The sequence below is a fragment of the Homalodisca vitripennis genome, chromosome 6, assembly GCF_021130785.1.
Source record: "Homalodisca vitripennis isolate AUS2020 chromosome 6, UT_GWSS_2.1, whole genome shotgun sequence".
In the NCBI taxonomy this organism is placed as follows: Eukaryota; Metazoa; Arthropoda; class Insecta; order Hemiptera; family Cicadellidae; genus Homalodisca; species Homalodisca vitripennis.
Window position 1 is genome coordinate 145,805,507 of NC_060212.1, and position 25,433 is coordinate 145,830,939.

The window sequence follows — 25,433 nt, forward strand, 5'->3', positions numbered from 1 at the left end:
AAAGATATTTTCTAATAATACTTTTTTAAACACTAGTTTATAAAGAAACAAGTACAAATTTTAACTTGGAAAACATATTAAACAGAACAAAATACATCAAACCTACATTTCATGTAATTTAAATTAACTTAATTACTTAGTTTTGTAAAAATGATTATAAAACTAAGAACACATATTTTTAAATACATGTGAGTTGCAATGGGTCTTCCAGTTGAGTGTCTGCACAGATATTTCCATCATCTTCTTCAGCATCTCTTCCTACTTCAGCTAGTTTGGTATAAAAAGATAAATTCTCTAGTCGCTCCCATCCATTTTCCAAAATGTGCAAGTCAATAACTTTTTTACGTCTGTCAATTTAGCTTGGTTAATAGCTCTCCCAGGCTGAATGATCGCAGGATCTAGGTCTTCGTAGGACTTGCCAGATTTCAAAACAGAACCGAAGACATTTAGGTTTGTTCTGTAATTCACCTCTCCACGAACGTAAACAATGTTTTTAACTCTGTTGAGTTTAAGCTTAATCCTTTTACTTAGATTGAATTGAAAATGCCAATTAGCTGGCTTTTTCTGAATCTCAGTAACAGATTTTTTTTAGTCAAAGTTGAGACATCCTCCACTCCTCAACTGAATGACTGTTCCATTTTCCTCGAATATTCTGATATAGTATTCAGGAAGAATAATTTCACTAGTTTTTCTTATTAATTTTTCAATGCGGGCAAATACTCTGTCCGGTGGTAGAAATTAATGTCCTACCACTGGAAAATAAAATTCCATTTCAGTTACGTGTTGTAGGGCATGATTTAAAAGCCATTTTGCACCCATTCTGATCTGAATGGATAAGACTCATTTTGGAAAATTAAATATTAATTTCCAATATGGCTACTTAGGATAAGACTTTGTTTGGAACATAATGGATAAGACGTGTTTTGGAACAAACTGTAAGAGGATAAGACACGTTATGGAAAACTTTTAATATTTCAACATGAAATATTATTAGATAAGAATTTTTTTGGAACAAACAGCCAACATATTAAGATCCGGCTGTAGCAGACGAATTCAGTAATGTATATAACTCAATATCTGATTTTTTGGGATAAGACACGTTTTGTAAATACAGGTTTTCATTTGTAATATCTCTTGATAAATGTTTTTTTTAAAGTTTGGTAAGGTTTTGTCATTATCCTGATTCTCAAAAGGACTGCTAGCATCTATATGTCTTTTCCGTTTATTTTCATTGTTTTCTCAATTAGAACTATCCATGTAATTATATTCGGGTACAATACATAGTGTGGACAGATCTCTGCACCACCATATTCTCCGTCTCAGCGGAGCTCAGGGCCAGATCCTCCAACATGTCAGGTTAGGCCCCGTATGTAGAAGAAAATAAAATCAGAAGTACGCTAATAATTTACAGTAATACAAATCACAGGAGAAACTACAGCAAAGAGCACTAGTTACTTCACGAAAATTTGACCGGGGAAATGACTATGATCTAACCTCTCATTAAAAGTCCAACTGAAAGCAATGCAAAATCCAACTAAGAAATCCAAATGAACTCACAGTTTATATCTCATTAACGGTTTTTCTGTGAAGTTAACAGTAAAGTAGTGAATAACAATAATTAACACCAAAAACGAAACTAAGTTATCAAGTTTAATTCAATTGGCATGTGAAGTATACATGATAATTGAAACGAATTTAGTGGTTCTAGCTGATACCATTCTCCTTATATAAATTGTGGACAGGTGGTCTGGGACAATGTATTTATGTGTATTTATTTTTTTAATCGATATATTGATCTAATGTTTTCTCAGGTGTAATAAATAAAAAACATACTACAAAACAATTAATTTATTATAATACAAATAAAATAGTACAGTATGATAGGGAGAGAATACCACAATGAAATTAAAAATTGTACTTCTTATTAGAAAATCCTTTATAAAAGAAGGATTAAATGGGGGAATGGACTACATCTGTGGTAACAGTTCGATGGGTGTAGCAAACTTAAAATCTTCAGGGAACAGCCGAACTGCATGAGGGTACATCAGCTTGTATGACTGCCTTATGGTTACATCAGCAACTCCAGCGATATCTCCAATCTCTTTCTGACACTTCTTGTCTTCTGAAGCCTAAAACAAGACATATTAATATTATTTGGGAAAATACATATACCGCACTGATGTGCTTTAGGTCTTAAGATGTGAAACCATCACTTCCTGTCACAACAATTTAGTACTTACTGACTGGGTCAGCAAATCAGAAAATCACATTATTTTTTTAATTTAACCATTAATGTAGTGCAAAAATTTATACATTAGAGAATATTTCCCTCTTGTTAGCCGACTTTACATGTAGTTTCCATTTCTCTACTAGGTATTTGGAATAAATTATTGAAGAATATTACTTCAAACTAAACTACTACATTATTGTGAAATATTTGGCTATTCTGACTTATTGAATATAAGTCATAAAACATATGTACAATTATTTCAGTTCTATGAATACCTGTATAGTAATAAATTTGATTGTTATACATTTTTTTAATAAATGCACCTTTTATAGCATTAATTAACGAAGTTTATTTTACATACATATATATTTTTTAACATTAACTAATAATGCAGTTATTGGTTTAAGATTTATTGTACGAGGGTGTTCAGAAAGCAAGTACAGTATTTTTTTTTTTTTATTAAAACATTTTTTTCAACACAATTTTATTCCTACATGAAAGCTAAAACCTTAAAACTATTTTTTTTAAATAGTTTTCCACCAATGTTCAAACACTTGTCGTAGCTGGTGATCAATTTGTCTACACCCTCTTCGTAGAAGGTTCCCGCCAATGAGAGTAGCCATGACTCCATAGCAGTTTTCACTTCAACGTCGGATTCAAAGCGTTGGGGCCAAGCATTATCATGGATCAACACAATTCCGTTACTGAGCATTCCTCTCCGTTTGTTTTGAATTGCCCGCCTTAGTTTTCTTACGGTTTCGCAATACCTTGCCGCATTAATGGATTCACCTTTTGGGAGAAAATCAATCAGCAAAACACCTTTCAGATCCCAAAATACAGTGCACATGAATTTTTTGTGCAGATATTATCATCTTGAATTTTTTTTTTTCTTTGGGGATTGTGTGTGTCCCCATTCCATTGACTGCCGTTTTGATTCCAGTATGACATGACGGACCCAAGTTTCATCACCTGTCACAATTTTTTATTTAAAAAATCCTCACCATCATCACTGTACCGTGTGAGAAAAGTCAAAGCACTTCCGAGTCTCTTGGTTTTGTGCATGTCATTAAGCATTTTTGGAACCCATCGGGAACACAGCTTCAATAACCTAAGCGATTTATAACAATTTTGTACAATAGAGTGCCTGAAATTTGTTGGAAATCATCAGATAGCGTTGTATTCTCATAGTGAAACATCTGTTCTCTTAGATTTTTTCGTCAACTGCACTTAGCAGATCATTGGTGACGAGAGAAGGCCGACCGCTCCAGTCTAAAAATAGCTGGTTAGTTTTGCTTACAAATAATTTATATTATGATCCAGAGCTTTTATCCATTCTGATAATGACAGTTAATTATGTTAAGAATATTAATGAGAAACCAAAAAAAATTAACTAACATGGAGTATTGGTAAAATTACATGAAATAAATCTGTGTACTTCACATACTTACTATATGGTGAAGTATGGTTTTTTTCTGATTTTGATACCAAAAAATTGTAGTCTTACTTCTGAATTCGATACCAATTCTTGTGTTAGTTGTAACTAAGTATACACTGTACAAAATGATTTCGTTTTGTTACCAATAAAAAAAATCTGGTCAGTAGGAACAACCAGGACAAAATTTTCCAACCACCCTTATTCACAATAAAAATTTTGAGATATGAACTTTAACATTTTTTATATCTTATAAGGGACCTTGTGTGGGGTAACTAAACAAATTACAAAGTAAAAAGATATTAGTAATAGTTCAGTTGTTTGCTGCCTAGAAAGAAAAGTTAGTACAGAAAGGCATTAGTATTATTATACAAATCAATTTGTTAATAATTTGGTAAACAACCTACAACTTTTCATCGCTACTATCTACACCTTTCATACAAAACGTACAGCATAAACAAGTTTCAGCTTTAAAACAATACTAGATTCAAATTGAATACCACAAAAAAGATTCAGCATGTAGTACAATCTACAAATAGCCGCACAGAACTACTTTAATTAAACATGTCTACCACAAAATCCTTGCATGAAAGTAGAGTCAAAGATTTATGTAAGTCTTGCTGGTTCCCTTTACATTGTCTAACTTTTTCGGTCCATAACCATTTTCAATCTGTTGTAACAGGTTAACACTTCACTGCGACACAGTTATGTACCGACTATACGACAGCCGGTACAGTAGTAACGTGTGGCCAACTGCAGTCAATGTGTTAAACAGAAATTTTCAGTTATAAAAACAAATTGAATCAGTTGTTCAACCAAATCAGCTAATTACACACCATATCACATCATGCATGGCACACATTTCAGTACCATTGATGTGGCACAGGAATTATCGTTTTATTTATGAATATCAATAAAATTATTGAAATTATTAGGCTTAGTGAATATTTTATTATGTATTTAACTTCCAAGTATTTCTACTTCTTGTATGTTCACTATTTTAAATAAAAACAATGCCAAATATCTAACATAATATAATAAAATTATCACAATAAATTCAAAAGAAAGGAACATAACAAAGGTGCAACTTAAAAATTGTAAACACAAGACATGACATGATCAATGAATACAAGTATATTTTTTATACAACTCGAATATTATAAAGTCTTGCTTTAACTTTTTAAACTATATATGTAGATTATAGAGGCAAAAACTGATTTAATAATAAATAGCTAAAAAAAGTCCTATGTGTAGAACACTGATGTTTTTTGGATAATATCTCATATCTTATCAATAGAATTTAGACTCAAACAGTTAAAAAAATAACCTACTTCAATATGTGCAAATAATTGTAACAATGATGTAGACTGAGCGCAGAGTAGTTACCTGAGAAGCCATATAGATGGCAGCAGCTGCTACTGAAATGGGAGATCGCCCTGGCACAATGTCCAGTTCAACGGCTTTGCGAGCTATGTGTGTAGCTGCCCTCTGTACCATATTCGGCAAACCTAAGTACAAAACATTAGATCATTCACACATAGACGTTTATTCAGCAAATAAAGATATTTCACCTCAGATTAAAAATAAACAGCCTTGAAAAATAAATTAATGATTATTGATTATCCATGAAAACTGTTACTCTAATATAAACATTACCTAAATTGGAGCAGAAACGTGACATGAAGTCTCCAGTGGTAATAAGGTCCACGCTCGTCTCCAACGCCTTCAGAATCAGTTTGAAACATCGTCCAATTTCCTTCTTGCTGATTTTACTTACAGCACAGATTTCCTACACATAAGTCTTTTTTAGTAAACAATTTTTATAATATAGAAAACAAACCAAGACTTAAAATTTGATTCAATAACTGGACATAAAAGGTCAAATTGGAGGTAATTGTGTCTCATGTGGCTGTCACACCAGGTTTTCAATTTTAGTAACTCAGGTATTAAGATTTTATGATTAAAATATGCAATACAGAGTAGACCCATTGGGTAGTTAAAGAGTCTTCATTGTATAGTAATAGAAAAATAAATTGTAGTCTGTTTTTATTCACAAAACTGTTAATCACAAATTGACAAGCTCAATATCCTAAATGTGTCTAGGGTTGTGACTGATATCCAAAGTCAGAAGAAGAGTTTTGGGAGTATTTAAACCTTTGCATGCCACTAATGAATTCCATGATTTTCCTTTAAACGCCAAGACAACTATAAAATATATCTTTCTTTTAAGTTCAAAGCTAATTTTTATTATAACTATACTACAAATAAGAGGTAAGCGCAAACAAATATAAAACAGGACATCCAGTTTAAATTAACATATTAATTGCTAAAAATAACTATTTACCATACTGTTATATGGTCTAAAATCAAATTCATAGTACAATCCAATAAAACTGAAAAATTATTTAAAACTACTAATTTTTAGAGCATTTTCTTATCTAAGGTTTCATAAATACGGCCTATCATCATAACTTATCAGACATTCCATTTCACTAGATACCTCGTAGACACACACACAAGTGACAACCGACAAAGCAGTAATACATGACAACAGCAAACAACAGATATATTTAGTTATGGCTCTGTAGGATGGGCAAGGCAGACATGCAGGTGGATGGAACTAGACAAAAGGCCTCCCCCTGCCGTGGAATGTGGGTTGTCTAAATTATACTTTCTAGTAAACCACGATAGGCACAGAGAGTGGACCTGTCATATCAAAGGCTTTTAGTGAACTAAAAAACTCTCTGAGACAAAATGTATAGTTTAGGATATAATCGTGTTTGGCGTTTAGGTCGAAGTCTATCATTCAAATATATCTGTCTAGAGCGTGGGAAGGGTTAAAATGTTTTCCAACACAATTTCAAAATTACTTTTCAAAATCTGTTATTCGTAAACAAAACACAGATACCTGCAATAACAGAGACACCACAAGACCCACAAGGTTTTTTATTCTTGCTCCCTAAATGTAACTTGATAACTGATACTTTTAAAATCAATAACTATTTTTATATTGATACTCAAAATGAAAAGGAAATTCAAAATTAGGTTTGCAAAGGGCCTTCCAATAACTCAAATAACTATATACAGTTTTGTCAGAATTAGAGATACTTATTCTAGAATTCTACACACACAAATGCTTTATCATCATATTATAAACTCATCAAACTTATATTTAGCCAGTCAATCTTTCTTAGATGACACTGATACTCTGTCAATTATAGTATTCCTCACATACGACTTAGTGTATGTTATTTTCAATAAACATTGAATCACAAAAAGTACTTGCTCCGCCGGGAGTCGAACCCGGATCTCTCACTTGCCGGGTGAATAAAATACACATCAATTATAGTGTATGTTATTAAATAGTGAAAGATATTAACAGGAATGGCACGTAAATTACTATAGTACAGACAGTGTTAGTGACATGACTGTATATTCACAGTTGTATATATATATATATATATCAAGATTATAACTGTTGAATGTATGGCTGTAACTTACCTTGAATGTACGGGGCACACCCTCTTGTCTGCAGGCAATGTAGAGACAGGCTGAGGCAATCGCGTCGTTAGCCCTTCCCTTCAAATTCTTGCCATCATGGACTTGTTTGAAGAGGTTGTTGGCTCGATCCACAATTGTCTTAGGCAGGTTGATGCGGTCAGCCATGCTGTTGATCTCACGGAATGAATTGATCAGTGCTCTGTCTGAACTACTCATCTGAAAGTAACAACAATAACCTTTAAGACAAGTGAAGTATTTATTCAATGTATGAGGTAATTTAAAAAAAATACAAATTACTCACATTTTTACACTATTTGAAAAATTGTAAAATTAAAACATTATATTTGAAAGATTGATTTGTATAAAGAGAAGGGAATAATTCTGCCATTTCTTAAAATGTAGAAAAATCGAATTATTTGTATGTTAATTGGTTAATATTTAAAAGAATTCAAATCCTGTGCATGAAACTATATATTTGAGTCTTTAGATCTGAGGCCCCGGGCACGATACGAGCGGTGAGCATTGAGCGTCACTCGAGCGGCGAGGGTGGTCACGATACAAGCAGCGCAAGCGTGTTGCAATATGCCTTCGAGTGAGGACCTAGTACATCTTCTGTTGTTATCGGAAAATTCAATATTGAAAAGGCGTGTAGTTCGGGGTTGCAAGCGTGGGATAAAACGATGGGGAGTTCATCCAATTAACAGGAGAAGAAGGGTTTATGGAGAGTACCACCATCTCATCAAACAGTTGAAAGAAGATCCAGAACGTTTTTTCTAGTACACTCGGATGAGCGTACCGACGTTTGATTTTATTCTAAATAGACTGAAGGGCAGACTGGAGAAGAAAAGAATCGCTTTACTTCAGCAGGTGAAGCCAGAAGAAAGGCTTGTAACTTTATGGTAAGGTAACAACACTGAACTTCACATATCAAACTTTCAATTTGAGTATCACTAAGCTTCTTCAAAGCAACAATGTCCTTTTTCTTAAGTTTTGCCGGAGGCTCACGTGGTTCTTGCTCCTCTGCCATCTTGAACTAGACTGAAAACCGTGGGAAGAAGCATGACTCATCTGAGCGTCGAGCGTCGTACAAAAAGTAATCGGGCAGGGTTTGGCGGTGCCTTCGACGCTAAGCGGCGCCGCTCACTGTCGCTCACCGCTCAAGTCTATCGTGACACCCCTCTTCACATTTGCACGGCAACATATGGGGCCCGATTGCAAAGCGGTGCCGCTCTGACGCTCGTCGCTCACGCTCTTGTATCGTGCCCGGGGCCTGATAGGTCTACAATGTCTGGGACTCAGACTAATTCTAAGAAACCATTTATGCTCTACAAAAAGGTTTCTACCCCAGTTTAGCCAGTTTGAAAGTTGTTTTATTTAACTTAGTTTTAGCCTGGAGTTCAATGCTAGGGAACTGTAAAAAAGGTTTCAGGGACTTGATAATTCCTACAATAATCGCACTTTATATCAAAAAATAAATAATACTTCTATGATGATGGTGAAGACCTATACTGTTTTTGTTATATTGTAAATTTATTTTGAAATAGAATTTTAATTAAAATACCCTTATATTTCAACTTATTACTCAAGAAACTACTTCGGACTGCAATGTGTGTTTTAAAGTACACTATGAGAAAAAGCTGTAACTCTTGTTCGGTATAAATTTTAACTTCATTGTTAATTTAAAACTTGCTTTAAGTTTGTTTTTATTTAACTTGAAATTTTTTTGTTTCACTATTATTACTATTTAAAAATAAAATAAAACAAACCCTCAAATTTCTATTTTTTTTACATATTTTTGAATAAATATTATTTTATTGGCTTAATACAGTATCTTTATTTATCTAAAAAGAACTTTTAAATTAAAAAATTAACATAACATTTTTAAAAAAATACAGCAATTTTTTAATAAGCTTGGCAGATTCATATCCTCAGTACAGTAAAAAATGCACTAATGTACACCTCAGGCATAACGAAACAAGCCATGATTTAACATACATTTTACTTTGTGGTTTTCAATAAATTATAATGACATATCTTCAATAATCCACTGTTAGTTTTAAACTTTCTGTAATTAAACATAAAATATATCTTTGGATTGATTTAATTAGGCTTATTTCTTTCCATGAGAGTATGTACTACAATAACAATAGTTTAAAAGATTTAAAAAGCCTCTCTTTGAATAAAAAAAAAATATGTTTAGCTTACTTAAGTAGTGGTTTTCTGCTAGCTTGCCAAAATCATCAATTACTTTGTCACATTGTTTGTTATGTCTGACCTGACCCAATGCAAAGCACTAATCCACAAACAGATCAAATGTAAATATTTTAAAAGGTCTTCTTAGAAGGCAATTAATTCTTAAACCTAACATTGCTGATCCAAATCCCTTATGAGAAATGGTCAAATATATTCACACAGTTATTACAGTTTCTTCTTGTAATCCTTAATACTAGCAGGCTACATTGGGTCATTGCAACACAGCCCTCAGCAGTATAACGGTTTGCACGTTTTAATGTACCTGGCTACGTTAAATTGACAAAATCTGTTCAATGAAACCGGCTTAAAAAAATTAAGGCTTTGAATACGGTTTACCTAAATGCAAGACCAAGATGATTTTAAGATCTCCATAGTGAGACCAATGCCGGATTGTTTGAACTGCCCAGAGAAGAATAAAGGTTACATGGTAATTTGATGACAAATTTTAACCATATAATTAAATATTTTAAAATTTCAAACCCAAAAACATTCCACTTGTAACTATCTTCTGTAATAAATTGGTCTTAATCAGATCACAAGTTTCCAAATTATGATTTTCAAAGTTGCAGTTTGGTTGAAAAGTGACAAAACCTATCCCTTCTTTTCATTGGTATCAACATAAAGAGTAGAAGGTATTGTTTATAAATTATTTTATTTATATGTTTAAACACAGAAATAAACAAGCTAAGTAGCTTTATAAATTAGTACATGTTTCTTCCATTCTTTTTGATCCAAAAATAGCACAGCAGTAGATTTCCTCTAGATAAATATCTGTTGATATACAAAAACCTAACGTTATGTTGTCCCTCCCTCATACAGACAACCTTATAATGGCATGACTCTTGAGTAACATGACATAACGTACTATAACAATTTTAATGCTTTGTAATTTACTATGAATATTAAATTAAATTTTATATTTTACCACCACCCTGTGCATGAGCACTGAATAGTATGTGCTTAAATATGAGCCTGGCTAAAAGTACTATCAACAATACTCATTCAAATACAGTCCAGTATGCCAAAACAAACATGTTGAATAATGGATATATGCCTGGTCACAACTGTCCTCATTGAATATAATGTTCAAATCTGTGGAGTCAAAATATTAACTCTAAAGTTCCTTTTAAATTTTCGTTTGGAGAAGAAATTGATATTGATCCTGCAAAAATGAAAAATCTTTTACAAGTTTCTCTTTATCATTAAACATAATTGTTTTTAAACAAATACTACTTACTGTTCTTCGATTTTGGTATTTTGAAACACCAAACTCATCGAAAGAGGCATCGCCACGGCCAGGACCAATCATGGTAGACAGATCTGAGCCATTGAGGAGAGGGTTCTCAGGCCCACCCACTCGAGACGGATCTACTCCGTTCTTCTCATTGCTGAATGTTCGCCATTCTGATCCGACATCAATCACCCTGATAGCAACACCATCGTAAACATTAAAAGTTATCAAAATACTAACCTTTTTGGATTAATAATATATAAAAACCAAATTTATGTAAAAAATATTATTGGGAGTGTCAGGTAAAATAATACAAACCAGTATTGAAAACTAAAGTAAACCTCAGCTAACCAATTTGCGGATCAATTAAAACATTATAGTCTGGTAGAAATTAATTTGCTTAAACAATAATCTGCCTATCTGAGCCGAATAATAATTTATAGCCTAACCAGTGCAGATGTCTAGTTTTGCTTTGTCTACTCAACTAGCTTTTTCTGTCTTTAAACTCGTTTTTAATAATGCTAAAAGGCATGATTAGTCATGTGAATGTTGAGTTTAGCTCCAACTTCCTCTTAGTGCAGCATATGAAATCTGACACTGTCACAGACTTGACTCCTGGAGTCTGGAGTCATGTTTGTCTGAAAAGATCCAAAAACAGTTGGTGAGTTTAAAGTGAAAAGGAAATTCCCATAGCAATGTTATTATTGACTCCTTAACAGTTTTATTTTGTAACTAAAATTACGTTGTTTAGGTGATATTTATTTTGCTGTTTTACAAGTTTGTAGTTTAAATATATACTTTTTTATGAGTGTTATTTTTCACAGTTTTAATATTTTTTATAAATTGTTCACTAAGTAAGTTTTACAATCCGTGTCTGTGTCATCACGCAAACAAAGCAAATCATCTATTTGTGTGTCAGATATTTCCATGGTACAATAAACACTAGAAATAAAACCACAAAATATTCCAGGACAGGTGACATGCAACAAAAAACGTGGTAGCTGTCTGCACTAAGCAACTACAGCAAAAATCACCAATGTGCAAACACTGATGACAGAAGACCAAAGAAATATGACGTCCAGTAGAAAACTGCCAGAAGTACGTGTGTGATGCGCAGTTGTCATAGAAATGTTTCTTGCACAATATTGTAACAGATAACAGAACAAAACAGGAACATTTTAACAATGTGTAATATTACGTCAAAATCTTTGAAGGGGTAAATCTTTGTATAAAGCTTTTCTTAGTTGATAATACTGATAAATGATTTTTATCATACACTTCACCAGGGCCCCGATTAAGGTTTTTGGCGCCCGTAGCTATCTTGTACTTCGCGCCCCCCCCCCCCCCCAACGGTTTCCCGGCCGGCTTCCCTCTGTCAATTTTCAATAATAAAAAGTGTTCTGCTGTATAGCGGCCATATTATATTTTTTGTAATAAAATTTCAACTTACTTAAATTTAAAGACCATTACAGAGAGAGACCATTTAGAGTATTAAACTTTAGGAAAAGAACAACATTCAGCAACTAACTATAAACTTTAATTATTGTTCAAAGGTCTAATGATACATGTATGTATAAAATGCTATGTAATATGTTCAAATATTCAACGGTTAAAAGAACTATGCTGTTTGCTGTCATTTCCTAAAAACACACAAACAAACGAACAAAAAACAGCAAAAATTATAGAAAGTGCAAACTTGCAAAGGGAAAGGATGCTTACTGCTGAGCATTTTATTTGTATCTTTAAAATGGAATATGGTCTATTGTTGTAGACTTGTAGGTAACATTCTTTAAAGAGAATCAAGGGTTCTTATTTACCACTGGTTTTGTAGGACATACAAAAATGTGTCCTAGCTACAGCCAAACCTTACATGAGTTTTTAATTCTTATACATTTTTTGTAGATTACTATCATTAAATAGTCACAAAATTCAAAGTTCAGCACTTTGTAATGTTACTTTCAAAAAATCTGTAGGCTTATTTTTTTCAAAATAAATTAAAATGCATAACTGTAATTTTAAGGCTGTTAAAATTATGTGAATTTTATCTCTTACTTCAGTATAAATGCTGCCATAATAATGGAGATTTTATTGTTGTCCATTTTAATAAGAAAGCTTAGTAGCTACGTATAGCCTGTTTAATTAGCGTTTTAACTGTAAATCACTGAAAAGGATTTATAATAAATCAATGAACATGGTCAAATTGGTCATCAACTTTCTCTGGTTTATTCAAGTACATTATGTTACATAGAAATGACATTAGACTTTGGTATACAACTTGGTGACTTGAACATTTAATCACAATAACAAACAATGAGCTAGAACTATAAAATTATTAGCCTACTGTTAACAAAAGAACTTTTTATTTTCTCATGACGATATATTGCCTGATTAAACAAAGTCTTTCTTCCGTGCTTTTGAATGAGGCAAACGCATCGATCAAGTCATCAAACGGAACGAGCTGTACATAGTCACTTTCTATAAATAAGAGAGCGAGTGCCTGGAGTTTTTTCTTGCCGTAGAGTCGACCTCAAATAATTCACTTGACTCGAGTAAGAGCAGAAAAGGATCTTTCTTCTCCGCTGCAATTAGACACCGCCATGCTCAAGAAGATCCGCAATGCCACTTCCCACGTTCGGAAAAAGAGATTCAAGTTTTAGGGTTTTTTACATGTTTCAATAGCCTGTAGGCTTTAGTCCCGGTCGGTTTTGACTTTCTTCTTTTCCTCCATTCTGTCTGACAGTACATTTTCCTCTTCATAGAATGTATTATCATCTTTTAAAAATTTTTGAAGATACAAACACTCATCTGGAAATGAAATCATCTAGGTTCTGTTTGAATATTCATTCATTACTTTGTTGCCTTTTCCTTCAAGATTGAACTCTCAATTTTATTCAAATTCCATAAAAAGTTGAAGGAGTCTCGTAGTGTGACATAAATTGATTTTTCTCCTTGTTAGTTGCCCTAGGAGTGTATCAATTGCTTTGTAGTAACAATTTATCAGGAATGATTTCCGCCCATCAAACTCAGTGTGCCCCTCTTTGCTTTTCTCCAAAAGGGAATTTTTTGGTTTCTTTTTCCTTGTATTGTCTTGTTTGTAACTCTTGAGAATTGCACATAAGCTTTGCCTCACTTTCAAAGTTAGTAAATTGTTCCTCATTTCTTAATGAACTTAGAAAAGACTCTAGGAGCTCGTACGAAAGTGCTGTCTGATCTAAGTCTCCATCTTCAGATTGAAGTCGTACACTGATGTCATGAAACTTCATGAGTACTTTATTCCAAAAACAAATCATCATGGTCATTTCCAAAGACTGGAGCTTCTCTATCAGTTGTTTGGCTTCAAGTCGTACGTCTTTTTTATTTTCTTCGTTTGAAGTGATGTCTTGTAACGCTGCGATTATTTGTTTATATGACTTGTGCATGGCTTTTACTGGCATCTGCTCTTGCACTCCAGCGAGTTTTCGAAAGGGTCTTGACTGTCAAACATTCTTTGTCATATTGCGACACAGAGAATTTCCCATCTGTGTGTAGATGAATGGAAAAAGTTGTACATTTGCTGTGCCAGGGCAAAATATTCAACAGAACTACTACTACTTTCTGCAGCGGTCGAACCTACTAGCTGTAACGAAATGAGCTGCGCAAGGAACGTAGTGAGCAAGAGGATTTTTGCTCTTTGATTCGATTTTGAAGCCCCTTGTAACACACCCAGACATGTTACTACTTGCATTGTCGTAACTCTGACCTCTACAGTCACTGATATTTAAGTTCAAACTTTCAAGAGTATTTTATCACAGCCTTCTCCATATCTTCCCCTTTATGGCCACAATTTGGGATGAACGTTATGAACCGCTCATTAGGTGACCCGTCAGGTGCTACAAAACGATTGACAAAAGTCAATTGATCCACATTGGAAACATCTGGAGTAGAGTCGACAATAATCGAAAAAATACTTAGAATTCTTGATATCTGACGCGATATTTGGATTTAACATTGTCAGCTAACAGAGTAATAAACTCGTTAACGATCGTGGAAGATAAGTATGAGGGCACTCCTTTACCTTTATTTCTGAAACGAGCAACATGGTCAGCCATGAAAGGATCAAAACTTGCACAAAAGCTCGATACAGCCAAGGAAATTACCATTACTGGTTGACCCCAAAATTTCATTTTCACCATAAAACGGAAGCCCTCGAGGAGTTAAATACTTAACTACTTCAACAACTCTTGACAATACATCTCTCCAATACTCACTTCTACTTGATGCTGCTCAAGTAGTTTTTGCATCAATTCTCTGAGGTGCATTCATCCGGGTCAAATATTTGTTCACACACATTCTCTGTGCTCTAGACTATTTGTGCTGCAGCTACACTCTGTCTCTATCTGTCAGAGAGCGTCAGTGTTGCAAACGGCGAATGGCAGCGGCCGGCGGCGCCCCTCGCGCGAAGCAAAATTTCCCTTTTAGTTTTCCCTACCGTTACGATAATTACTATGCGTTGTCACTAATCGCTATTAATTAATTTCTTTTTCTACTTAATAGTTATTTTTTAAGTAAATGGAGTAAAATCTAAGGTCTAGGTGGATGTGTAAATAATGTACAAAAATTATAGTGAAGTTTTAGACCATAACCATTTTATTTACTACATATAAAAAGCACTTCATCCGAAGCGCCCCCCTAAAATCGTCACCGGTCTCGCGCCCTAGGGCTGCAGCCTACTTAGCCTACTGTTAATCAGGCCCTGCACTTCACTGTGGCTTTAAAATTGATTTCAAACACATTAACCACGTTTCCAAATGGCTATTGGCTACATTATGGCATTATGACTATTGGCCTGTATCTTATGCCACTAGAAACATTATCAAACATGTTAGAATATAAGAGCAATTGGCTCATTATACACAAATTATTAAACAAATAGAAAAAACAGGATGGATGCTAGAGTTCATTAATGAGTGGTTGAAATAATTAGAAATAATGGTTTTTTAGAACAGTGCTTAGAATAGGCTGATAAGACAAGTAAGTCTTTAGTAACAATTAAAACTTAAATTAAACATCTTTTAGTAACAATTATGAGCTTAAATTAAAAATTAGAATTAAATTGTTTAAATTAAGGTTTTTATGAAACATGCATACTTAAAAAGTTGGAAATTTTAACACATTCGAGTCTACGCTCGAGCCAGACTCAAGCGCCATTGCTTAAACCCCCGGCCGGCGCTCGAGCATGACTCGAGCACAGCTTTGCCGATTGATATACAGAGTTGCTCGAGTGATATTCGAGTGCCGTCTACTGCATTAGAAAGCCAGCTTTGATGGTTAGTTCAGAAAAATTCCGCTAGGCGCTACTACGTCATACCCGCTTGAGGCTTTTGTTTATCCACTGACGTGGCCTGGTGCGTCGTCAGTGTGTCTAGGGCAACAATCTTTTTTTTCGTAATTAAAATTATTTGTAAATATGTATATAGTAAATGCCTTAAAAAAATGAAATTACTTGTTTTATTTATTCAAAAGTTAGTTTTCAAGTAACACAAGACATGCGGAAGTTTTTATTTTTCTTCAAAAAAAGTAAGTTTTGAAATTTTTTAAAAAATTAATTAGATTTTATAGGAATACAGTTTTACATATCAATTTAAAAGAGGAAAGATAGAACTTTCAAGAAAATATAATACCATATACATAATATTTAACAGTTTTCTAAAAAAAAAATCTTAAAACCAATTAATTTATGCAGGCCAGGCTATAAAAAACAGCAAATAGCGAGCCAGACTCCAATGTGTTAATAATAAAAATGACCTAAATGCACTCAAAGTTGAAACACACCTGTCACCTACAACAAGTCCACACTCAGAACAAATCTGGTCACCAGCTCTGTAGTCCTCTATCAGCGGTGCATCGGGATGTTGGTTACAACATACTTTATTGACATCCATCCTGAAACAAGAGAAGACATTACAAACTGATTATCATGTATAACATTAAGCTGAAAAAACAAAAAAAATACATTACATTGTCTAGTGTTAATCAAAAGTTTACTTACTATTAAATGTATACTTCATGGCCACTACACAATAGCCTATTTGATGTTTTTTCAAAAGCAAAATTCTTTAAAATAAATGTTAAAAAGCAATTAAATTTTGGAAAGCCTGAACTTTTTTTAATCTTAAAAAGTAATTAGTAGTTGAATAGGCAAACAGTAAACTGCCTCCGGCCATCAGTGCAGGGCAACATCAATAGCTGTCCAGTGACCACTAACATAGAGGTACACAAAGAATTTAAATGTACATTACAAAATAAAAGAAAACTAAACGTCTTTTCTGTCTATTCTGACACAATAATGAGTAGTATACTTTAAAGTGCATTCACAACACTAACTTCTACATTGAATATCCAGAAACACATATCACTCACTAACACAGCAAGGGAGAACAACAATGATTAGTTCTGTACATGACAACACAGATCTAAATCTAACCAATCAGGAAAAGCAACATCGAGATGCCCAAAAAAAGTTGCATAAGCAAACAGAACTCAAACAACAAGAAAACTAGGTATAATTTTCACCAGGGAAGTAGACAGAATGAATAAAATATACCATGGAGGTATAACTGTGACCAAAATAACAATTAAAAGAAAAAAGTACCAAATTCTTAAATTACCTTCTAAAGCAGTTTTTAAACGTATTCTTCCAGCTCAAATTCCCACACGAATGTTGACAACCTTGATATCCCCTCTTCTTAAACTAGAACCCCTCTTAAAACTACCCCTCTTTAGTATGTTATCAACCCCCAACCAGAGAAGCCAACTTCTGTAGATCAATGAACTAATAAAACTATTACTACTTAAAACTAACACTTTGTGGCTGCCTAAAGTCTCTTTCTGGAAATAAAAGTACACTAATTTAAGATATTGTTAAAAGGGGGAGACTTTAATAAGCAGCCTAAACACATCATTCATTTGTTATTATCAAACGATTCAATATATAATCCAATTTCAAATTTGTATATAATTATTGCACACAACAAGAATTATAATAAATTAACAACAAGAACAATATATTACAATTATTGATCAAATAACTTTAACACTATCATTAAAAAATAATCAAAACCCACTTTGACTTAGACCTACATGTCAGAGAAGCTTTATAGAAATATTTCTATCTTGCACAAATAGCAATGACCAAATCCTTTTTGTGAAATGGAGGAAAGGATTCTCCCCTAACAGAAAAAGTTCCCTACAGTACAAAAATGATGCAGTATAATAAGCAGCCACCACAACAATTGAATCGCCAATGTTCATAATAATCGACATTTTCTATTTATAATACATACGTATGTAAGTATTTACCAATTTATATAGGGTGTTAAAGGAGAAATCTGCCACACTGCACAAGCTTATTCCTCTCATAAAAATAATGAAAATAGTTGATTTAAACATGGGTCCAGAAATGCTTTGTTGGCGAGTTATACAGGGTCAAAGATTTCACCTGAAATTTAGCTCCATCAGTGAAATTATCTCACACTGAAATTTTTATGGTAGCTATTACAGTAAGAGTCTCGATTATCCGACCTAAACCGGCCACGGCAAGGTCGGATAACACAGGAAATGATAAAAACAACGTTGACATTGTGTAAAGGCCCTCTTACACGATCCGACCAATTCGTGGACATGTCTGCTGATGCATTCAATTCTGGTTCTGTCATTGCCACACACACTGCCCGACCTGCCTGACCACGGACAGGATCGTATATGGTATAGGAGCTTTTAATTTTATTTGCACATTAAAACGCACTTAAGTACAGTTCATGTAGGAGAAGGCTAGTGACAAGAACATTGAATAAACTAATATTGGCTCAAAATGCTTTTATAAACACTGAGCAATGTTTTAAATGGCGGCAAGAAAAAGAGCTAGCTCCTCAAAAAAATGAAGTATCCTGAGTAGTGAGGAGATGAAAACTAGTATTAAAGGTGGAAATAAAGTCAGAACATACACAACCTTGCAAAAAACGCACAAGAGAAGTCTTTTTTTTAACATTCTAAAATTGGTATTATGAATATACTGAAAACTATGTACTAATTTAGTTGAAATCAACAAACTATGACATTTTAATTAATTGAATGTATTTTTTACGGGATCAGTACCAGCAGAAATACCAGTGGCTAAAGTTAAAAGTAAGTACTACGCCGCATAGAATTTAAATAAAGCTTAGTTATTTTACGTAACCTGAAACAAATACATTTCTTTTACATATAAAAGTATAGCTTCTCTACATTAGAATTTTTAAAGCCTAAAACGTAATTCAGTTCTACATCATCGTTCAAAATTTATTCAAAGTAAAAATATGTTTGGAAATAAATTTAAAATTAAAATCATGAGCTTCATTACTGACTAATGGTGGCAGAACAATGACGTATGTGTCTTTGTTTCACAAGAAGTTACGTTTATCCTTGAAAAACCATAAGGTAAGTAAATGTAATTGTTTTGTTGTAATTATATTTTAAGTTGTAAGTTATAGGCTATATTAATATTCAACAACGTTGACATTGTGTAAAGGCCCTCTTACACGATCCGACCAATTCGTGGACATGTCTGCTGATGCATTCAATTCTGGTTCTGTCATTGCCACACACTGCCCGACCTGCCTGACCACGGACAGGATCATGTATGGTATAGGAGCTTTTAATTTTATTTACACATTAAAATGCACTTAAGTACAGTTCATGTAGGAGAAGGCTAGTGACCAGAACAATGGCGATGAATAAGCTAATATTGGCTCAAAATGCTTTTATAAACACTGAGCAATGTTTTAAATGGCTGCAAGAAAATGGTACTAAGTACTACGCTGCACAGAATTTAAATAAAGCTTAGTTATTTTACGTAACCTGAAACAAATGCATTTCTTTTACATATAAATGTATAGATTCTCTACATTAGAATTTTTAAAGCCTAAAATGTAATTCAGTTCAACATCATCGTTCAAAATTTATTCAATGTAAAGACATGTTTGGAAATAAATTTAAAATTAAAATCATGAGTTTCATTACTGACTAATGGTGGCAAGAACAATGACGAATGTGTCTTTGTTTCACAAAAAGTTACGTTGGGTACGGTCCAATAAGCGGACCCGGTTTTTTATATCGAAGAATATAATCATCGATACCTAATATTCGCATATCGAATCATAGACTATCAATCGATATAAAAGTAATAACAATCATATGTTTAAATTAAAATGTGAATTTAATGATAACAAATAATAAATGAACATAACCAAAATCAGGGAAACTCATAACTTTAACTAAATGAAACAGAACGAAAACGTTTTTACTAAAGTTGTGTCCACCATTACCTTCTTTTTTTGCATCTGAAGACGACCATGTTAGCTCCTCTGACAGTTACATTTGTTACCTTTCCACAAATATCACATAATGGATTCTTAGGTACTAACCCAACATCCTGAAGCCATAAAAAAACATATTTTATCGTCTTTTAAAGCAATTTCGTGAAGCTTCCTAAGATTGACGGCCATTTTAATACACAATGTTACGTGAAATTTAAAATATTACCTTAATTGTATTATTTGAAAGTGTTTACAGCTGTTCATATAGATTATTTAAGTTGTTAAAAATAATTCATCAGTATCGATTGATTATAGGCTATCGATGGTTATGATTAAGTAATATCGTTTGCCAATTTCGATATAAAAAACCGGGTCCGCTTATTGGACCCTACCCGTTACGTTTATCCTTGAAAAAACATAAGGTAATTATGTAATTGTTTTGTTGTAATTATATTTTATATATTTGTAAGTTATAGGATATATTAATATTCAACATTATCATCTAAGATTAAAACTGGCCAAACCATATTATTCTTTGAAATATTTATTACATTGTTTGGTGCAAACATTTTTCTTTCAATCCTTTGGATGGTCATGAATATCGATGATTCCATATCATTCGATAATCATCATCTGATTTTTTTGGTGGCTGATTATACTGCAGGCATAGGGCCTACATTCAATAAAGAACCTTCAAATACTTTAAGAGTTATAGCCTAATGAAAGAATAATAAGTAATGTACCACAAAAGGTGTTGGCATTTAAGATTGTGGCCTTATGCTGAGCATGCAATTTCTAGAGGCAATTAAAATGTAGGCTAGGTTATAATTTTAAGTATTTCACAATATTATCTAATAATGGACAAACCTAATTGTATACACTATACAATGTTTTGTATGGCTGTTTACCATCTGCCACATAGAATAAGATCTATTTTAATTGGTGAATTATTCTGAAACTTAAATTTACCAATACTTAACCCTACATGTAACAGACCTGTAAGAAGCCATTATGGTGTTATTCTTTTGTAATGTTTGAAAATGGTTAATTGATTTCAGTTGGTTTTCCTGTTGTTTCAAACAAATTTTATGTTAACACTGTTGAGATTTAGTACTTAAAAGCACATAATCTCTAAGCTTACACAACAAATAAAAGCACCAAGACAAAATAACTATACACACATACACTATGTCACTAATCCAATCACTCACTAGTCTCTCACTCACATTAATTGAGATGCAACAGCTGAAATAAATAATGGTGTAAAATTGAAAGAGGAACACAATTAAATAATACGGCACAGACTTGTGGTGATGACAATATACTATCGATGTTTTAGAAGAATCGATTTTCTCGTTAAAAACATCGATACTTGAAACTCTGAATCACATTAATTTAATGAAGTAAAAAAGATTCTACGTTAAAAGTAAATACATTAAAGATATATCATCTTTATTCCATTAGGAGCTTAGAAGTGGTGTCATAACAAATAATATATTTACTAAATCCTTTGACTGGCAACAAAACAAAGCTGCAAGTATTGACTTTCCAGTGACTGATACATAATCAAAGCTACAGAATTCAGGTCAGCCTTTCTTCCCAAAAGTCAAGAAAAATCTACGAAACTGTTAACAGGGACTTCAAAATATCAGCTATTCAGACTATTCTTGAGTTTTTCTATTGCCTTTTTTGATGCTGGTTATCAGGAGTTTGAAAAGTCCAGACCCAACGTACGACCGTTTCTTTTAATTTGTGGAAGGTTTTTGTACAGGCAGGTTAAAATCAGGGGTGTTATGCACCACCACCTGGCGTTTCTCATAACACCTGGCTGGAAGCTAAAACTATTAGATAGGACACATCACAAGAATCAAGAATTTTATTGGTCAAAGACAAAGCCGATCTGCATTAGTCTTGTCAAGAAAGATATAAGTATTAATAACGCATTATAAATCAACAAATTAATATGCATGGGATTAAAACAAGTTTAAATAATATTACAGTCTAACCTACAACTAACACCAAGCTAGCAACTAAGATATATTATTTTGTATACAAAGCTCTGTCTAACAAAACAGTACCCTCTTCATAACTCATGCAACAGAAGTTTAAACACGCAAAGTTACACAATCTAAACCAAAGAATTCAGTTGTTTTGCACAATATATTATTTACCAGGAAATGCTTTATTCTTCCTTTGAAAATCAGGCAAAACATACATAGACTATACATACTAAGACTAATAATTACAAAGCTTTTCATAGTTCAGGAGTATTCACAGTGATGATGAATATAAAGGTTACTTTTTTCCTTGTCTCATAACTATAAACATGTTCACATGCATAAACTATTTATATTCTTCCTAACATACAATGAACAATCCAGAACAAACAATTCGGGCAGGGTTAAAATTCTTAGAAAAGCAAACAGAGATTTACAGAGAGACCTAAGAGACGTACCACAAATACGTCGCACAGTGCTCTTTTCTGCAGCAAGAGCAGTTGTATAGTAAAGGAATGATTCTACATAGCACAGTCCTATAGACCAGATGGCTGTACAAGTGGAAAAATACACAGCCAAGAAAGGTTGTTGAGAAACGAAACGAGCCAAAACTGAGCATAAAACATCACAGAATAGCTTTTTTTAACGAAGGAGCTGTGAGTCTCTTATCCCAGACCATGTTCAAGGTGGATCTCCAGACACAGGATCAGGGAAGGAATTGAAAGAGCAGCAAGAAGTGAACCTAACATCAACAGTTTTGGTACTGTTTATACAGATGTCGTTGGCTCTGTACCTAATGGTATCAGATAGGCCATCCGCCTCAAGCTAAGGTCAACACAGCTATGCTCCCAAAACCGGAAACTGCTAAGGTCATCATCAAAAAGGTATGTCCGCTGAGTTCCACCCCGAATATTGGTTAGGAAGTAGTTTATATAAACGAGAAAAATAATAGGCCCCAGCATAGAGCCCTGTGGAACCCCATGCTAAACAGCTTAGAATGAGACAAGACATAATTAATGAAACTGCTTGATAACGTTTACAGGCTTTGTGTATCAAACTACTGCGTATTTACAATAAAGAAACATTCATAACTAAATTCACTTGGCCTGATAGAAAATACATACACAAATGGTTTGTAGAAACTAATCCATAACTTAGAAGAACTGTATACTGTATGACAACTAACTTTTTTTCCTGTCAACTATAAAAAAATTACAGTTTTTATTTTGATTTACAAGCAAAATTTTCAGGTTAGTTTAGGTAAGTCTTTACTTCCACTGTGGCTAACGCGGACCAGATGTGGGAATTGTTTCATCAATTGAAGGAAAACAACAGTGAAATTACCCTAACTAATAATTATCATTTCTGTATGTTCCTTTCATTATGTTTATGTACAGAGCCATGATGGGAAAGTCTGTCAAACACGATTCCTAAACTAGACGTATTCTTTAGTACACTTAAAACTACTCTTTGTGAAACATTATTACATCCAAGTGAAAAATGGCGAAAGCAAAAATGAGGTAATAGTAGCGATATTTAAACCCGAGTTTTGACTTACTGATGACGTTAGCTCTATATAGACTTCATCTATACTAATCAGACCTATTGAAGATATTAGCATCTTTATTAATTCGTTTTCGGAGCAGAGAAAAGGTCCTTATCGACTCCTTGACCTTGGATAATTGAAAGGTAAGAGAAACAAATCATTTCAAATACCCTAATTGTAGATCGCAAATAAGGAACTGTATGAATAAATTGCGACGTGCCACTCAAATTAACGATAGTGATTGTTCAAAATAAAAGAGGCAATATTCTCGTAGAAATGTTATTTTAATAAATCTTGCCTATTCAAGCCCAGTTAGTACTTCAAGCTCTGAAGTACTCTATTGTGATAGCTATCACCATATAGAGAATTTTCCTTAGTTGTGATGTTACAAATTGCAGTGAAGAAAGATTTTTTCTGTACTAGGTCACGTTTAAAGTCAAGGTCTACCGTACGCCAGGTTAAAATGAAGGCCCTTTCACTGTTGTTTATTGATAGTGTTTATATTAAACTGCAAATGAAATAGTGGAAATTGCATTATCAAAATCAAGAAAATTGTTTTTTACATAAGAAACAATCCTGTAGAGTGATTGATTTGAAATTTTTTATAATTTTATGATAAATTTAATAATTCAATAATGAAAAATCATTGCAATTAAATTTCTTCATATTACTTATATAAGCTTAACTTGATTATGTTTATTTCTTTTTTAAATAAATTATTATAACACCGAAATTCAAGTGAAATAACGTTACTAGTAAGTTTAATAACTAATAGAACAATGTAAATACATATTTACAATTTAACCCTAAAACTGGGCTAAAGAATCGTGAAACGTCCTTAGTATGTTTTACCCAGTGATAAAAACCTCAAGGCGATTCTTTTGGAAACGAGTTTTTTAATATATCACGAAGTTGAGCTGACTGACAAAACAGTTTTACCTAGTGTTTTCTAGTCCGCTATTTTCTTCGAATTGTTTGTTCAAAAGTTTTATTTAAGTGTTTTTAATTATTGTTTTTAAACTTTTTACCGTGTTTAGATTGTATTTGTTTGATTAATTCACAAGATTCGTTCACACAAGAAATTTGATGTTCAATTCAAATATTGTAAACAAAGGCTTAACCTAAAATGTTTTAAACCTACTCCTACCGCTATGACAGCCAGCCAGGCTAATGAATTGTTCCCGCTCGGACAAAGTTCGACGTTAGACATGAATGAAATGCTAACTGTTCCTCTTCCCGATAACAACAACGACTTCGTGAATCCAAAAAAGCGACATATTACTAAAACTGCAAATGCTTCTCCACCTCCTAAGAAGTACTACCTCGATGTGAGTGAGATTCATTCAAAAAACCGATTCAAGATACTTGAACCAACCCATACCAATGTTGCAGATCATAGCTACTGTCTTCCTTCCTCACAACAAGGACATGAAATGGAACAAGGATCTCCTGATGATATAAAGAAAAATAAATCACGATCTAAGATCCCACCAATATTTTTGCGTGACGTAAATAACCACCAAGAAATAATAAAAGATATTAAGTGTAATGTAATATCAAGTTTCACAACTGAAATCAAAGCTAAATCGATCAAGATAAACCTAACAGAAATAAATGACTACAGGAAACTAACTAACTTTTATGAAACAAATCAAGTAAAGTTTTTCACGTTTAAACCTTCCCAGGACAAAAACCTTGAAGTGATCATTCGTAATGTTCCCTACTCTCTAACTGACGAAGAAATCAATCAAGAGTTATGTGACATGGGTTACCCGACCATTAAAGTATCAAGATTGTTCAACAAAAACAAAAGTCCAATGCCACTCTGTTTTGTAGAGCTGGAGAATTCGGAAAGTGGTCGTGATATTATGAACCTTGAACAATTGTTTCACGCCATAGTTAAAGTGGAAA

At 33.3% G+C, this 25,433-nt stretch overlaps 1 protein-coding gene across 1 annotated transcript; it reads right to left on the reverse strand.

Annotated features, from left to right (window-relative positions):
- Positions 1 to 1,833: 1,833 nt before the first annotated feature.
- On the reverse strand, positions 1,834 to 21,218 carry LOC124364986 (transcription initiation factor IIB). Its single transcript, XM_046820850.1, has 7 exons — positions 20,976 to 21,218; positions 16,459 to 16,569; positions 10,654 to 10,840; positions 7,164 to 7,379; positions 5,319 to 5,451; positions 5,049 to 5,170; positions 1,834 to 2,129 (listed from the first exon to the last, which is right to left on the reverse strand). The coding sequence occupies exons 1-7, from the start codon at positions 20,987 to 20,989 to the stop codon at positions 1,968 to 1,970; spliced, it is 945 nt and encodes a 314-aa protein (XP_046676806.1). The 5' UTR covers positions 20,990 to 21,218; the 3' UTR covers positions 1,834 to 1,967.
- Between the last annotated feature and the right edge of the window lie 4,215 nt (positions 21,219 to 25,433).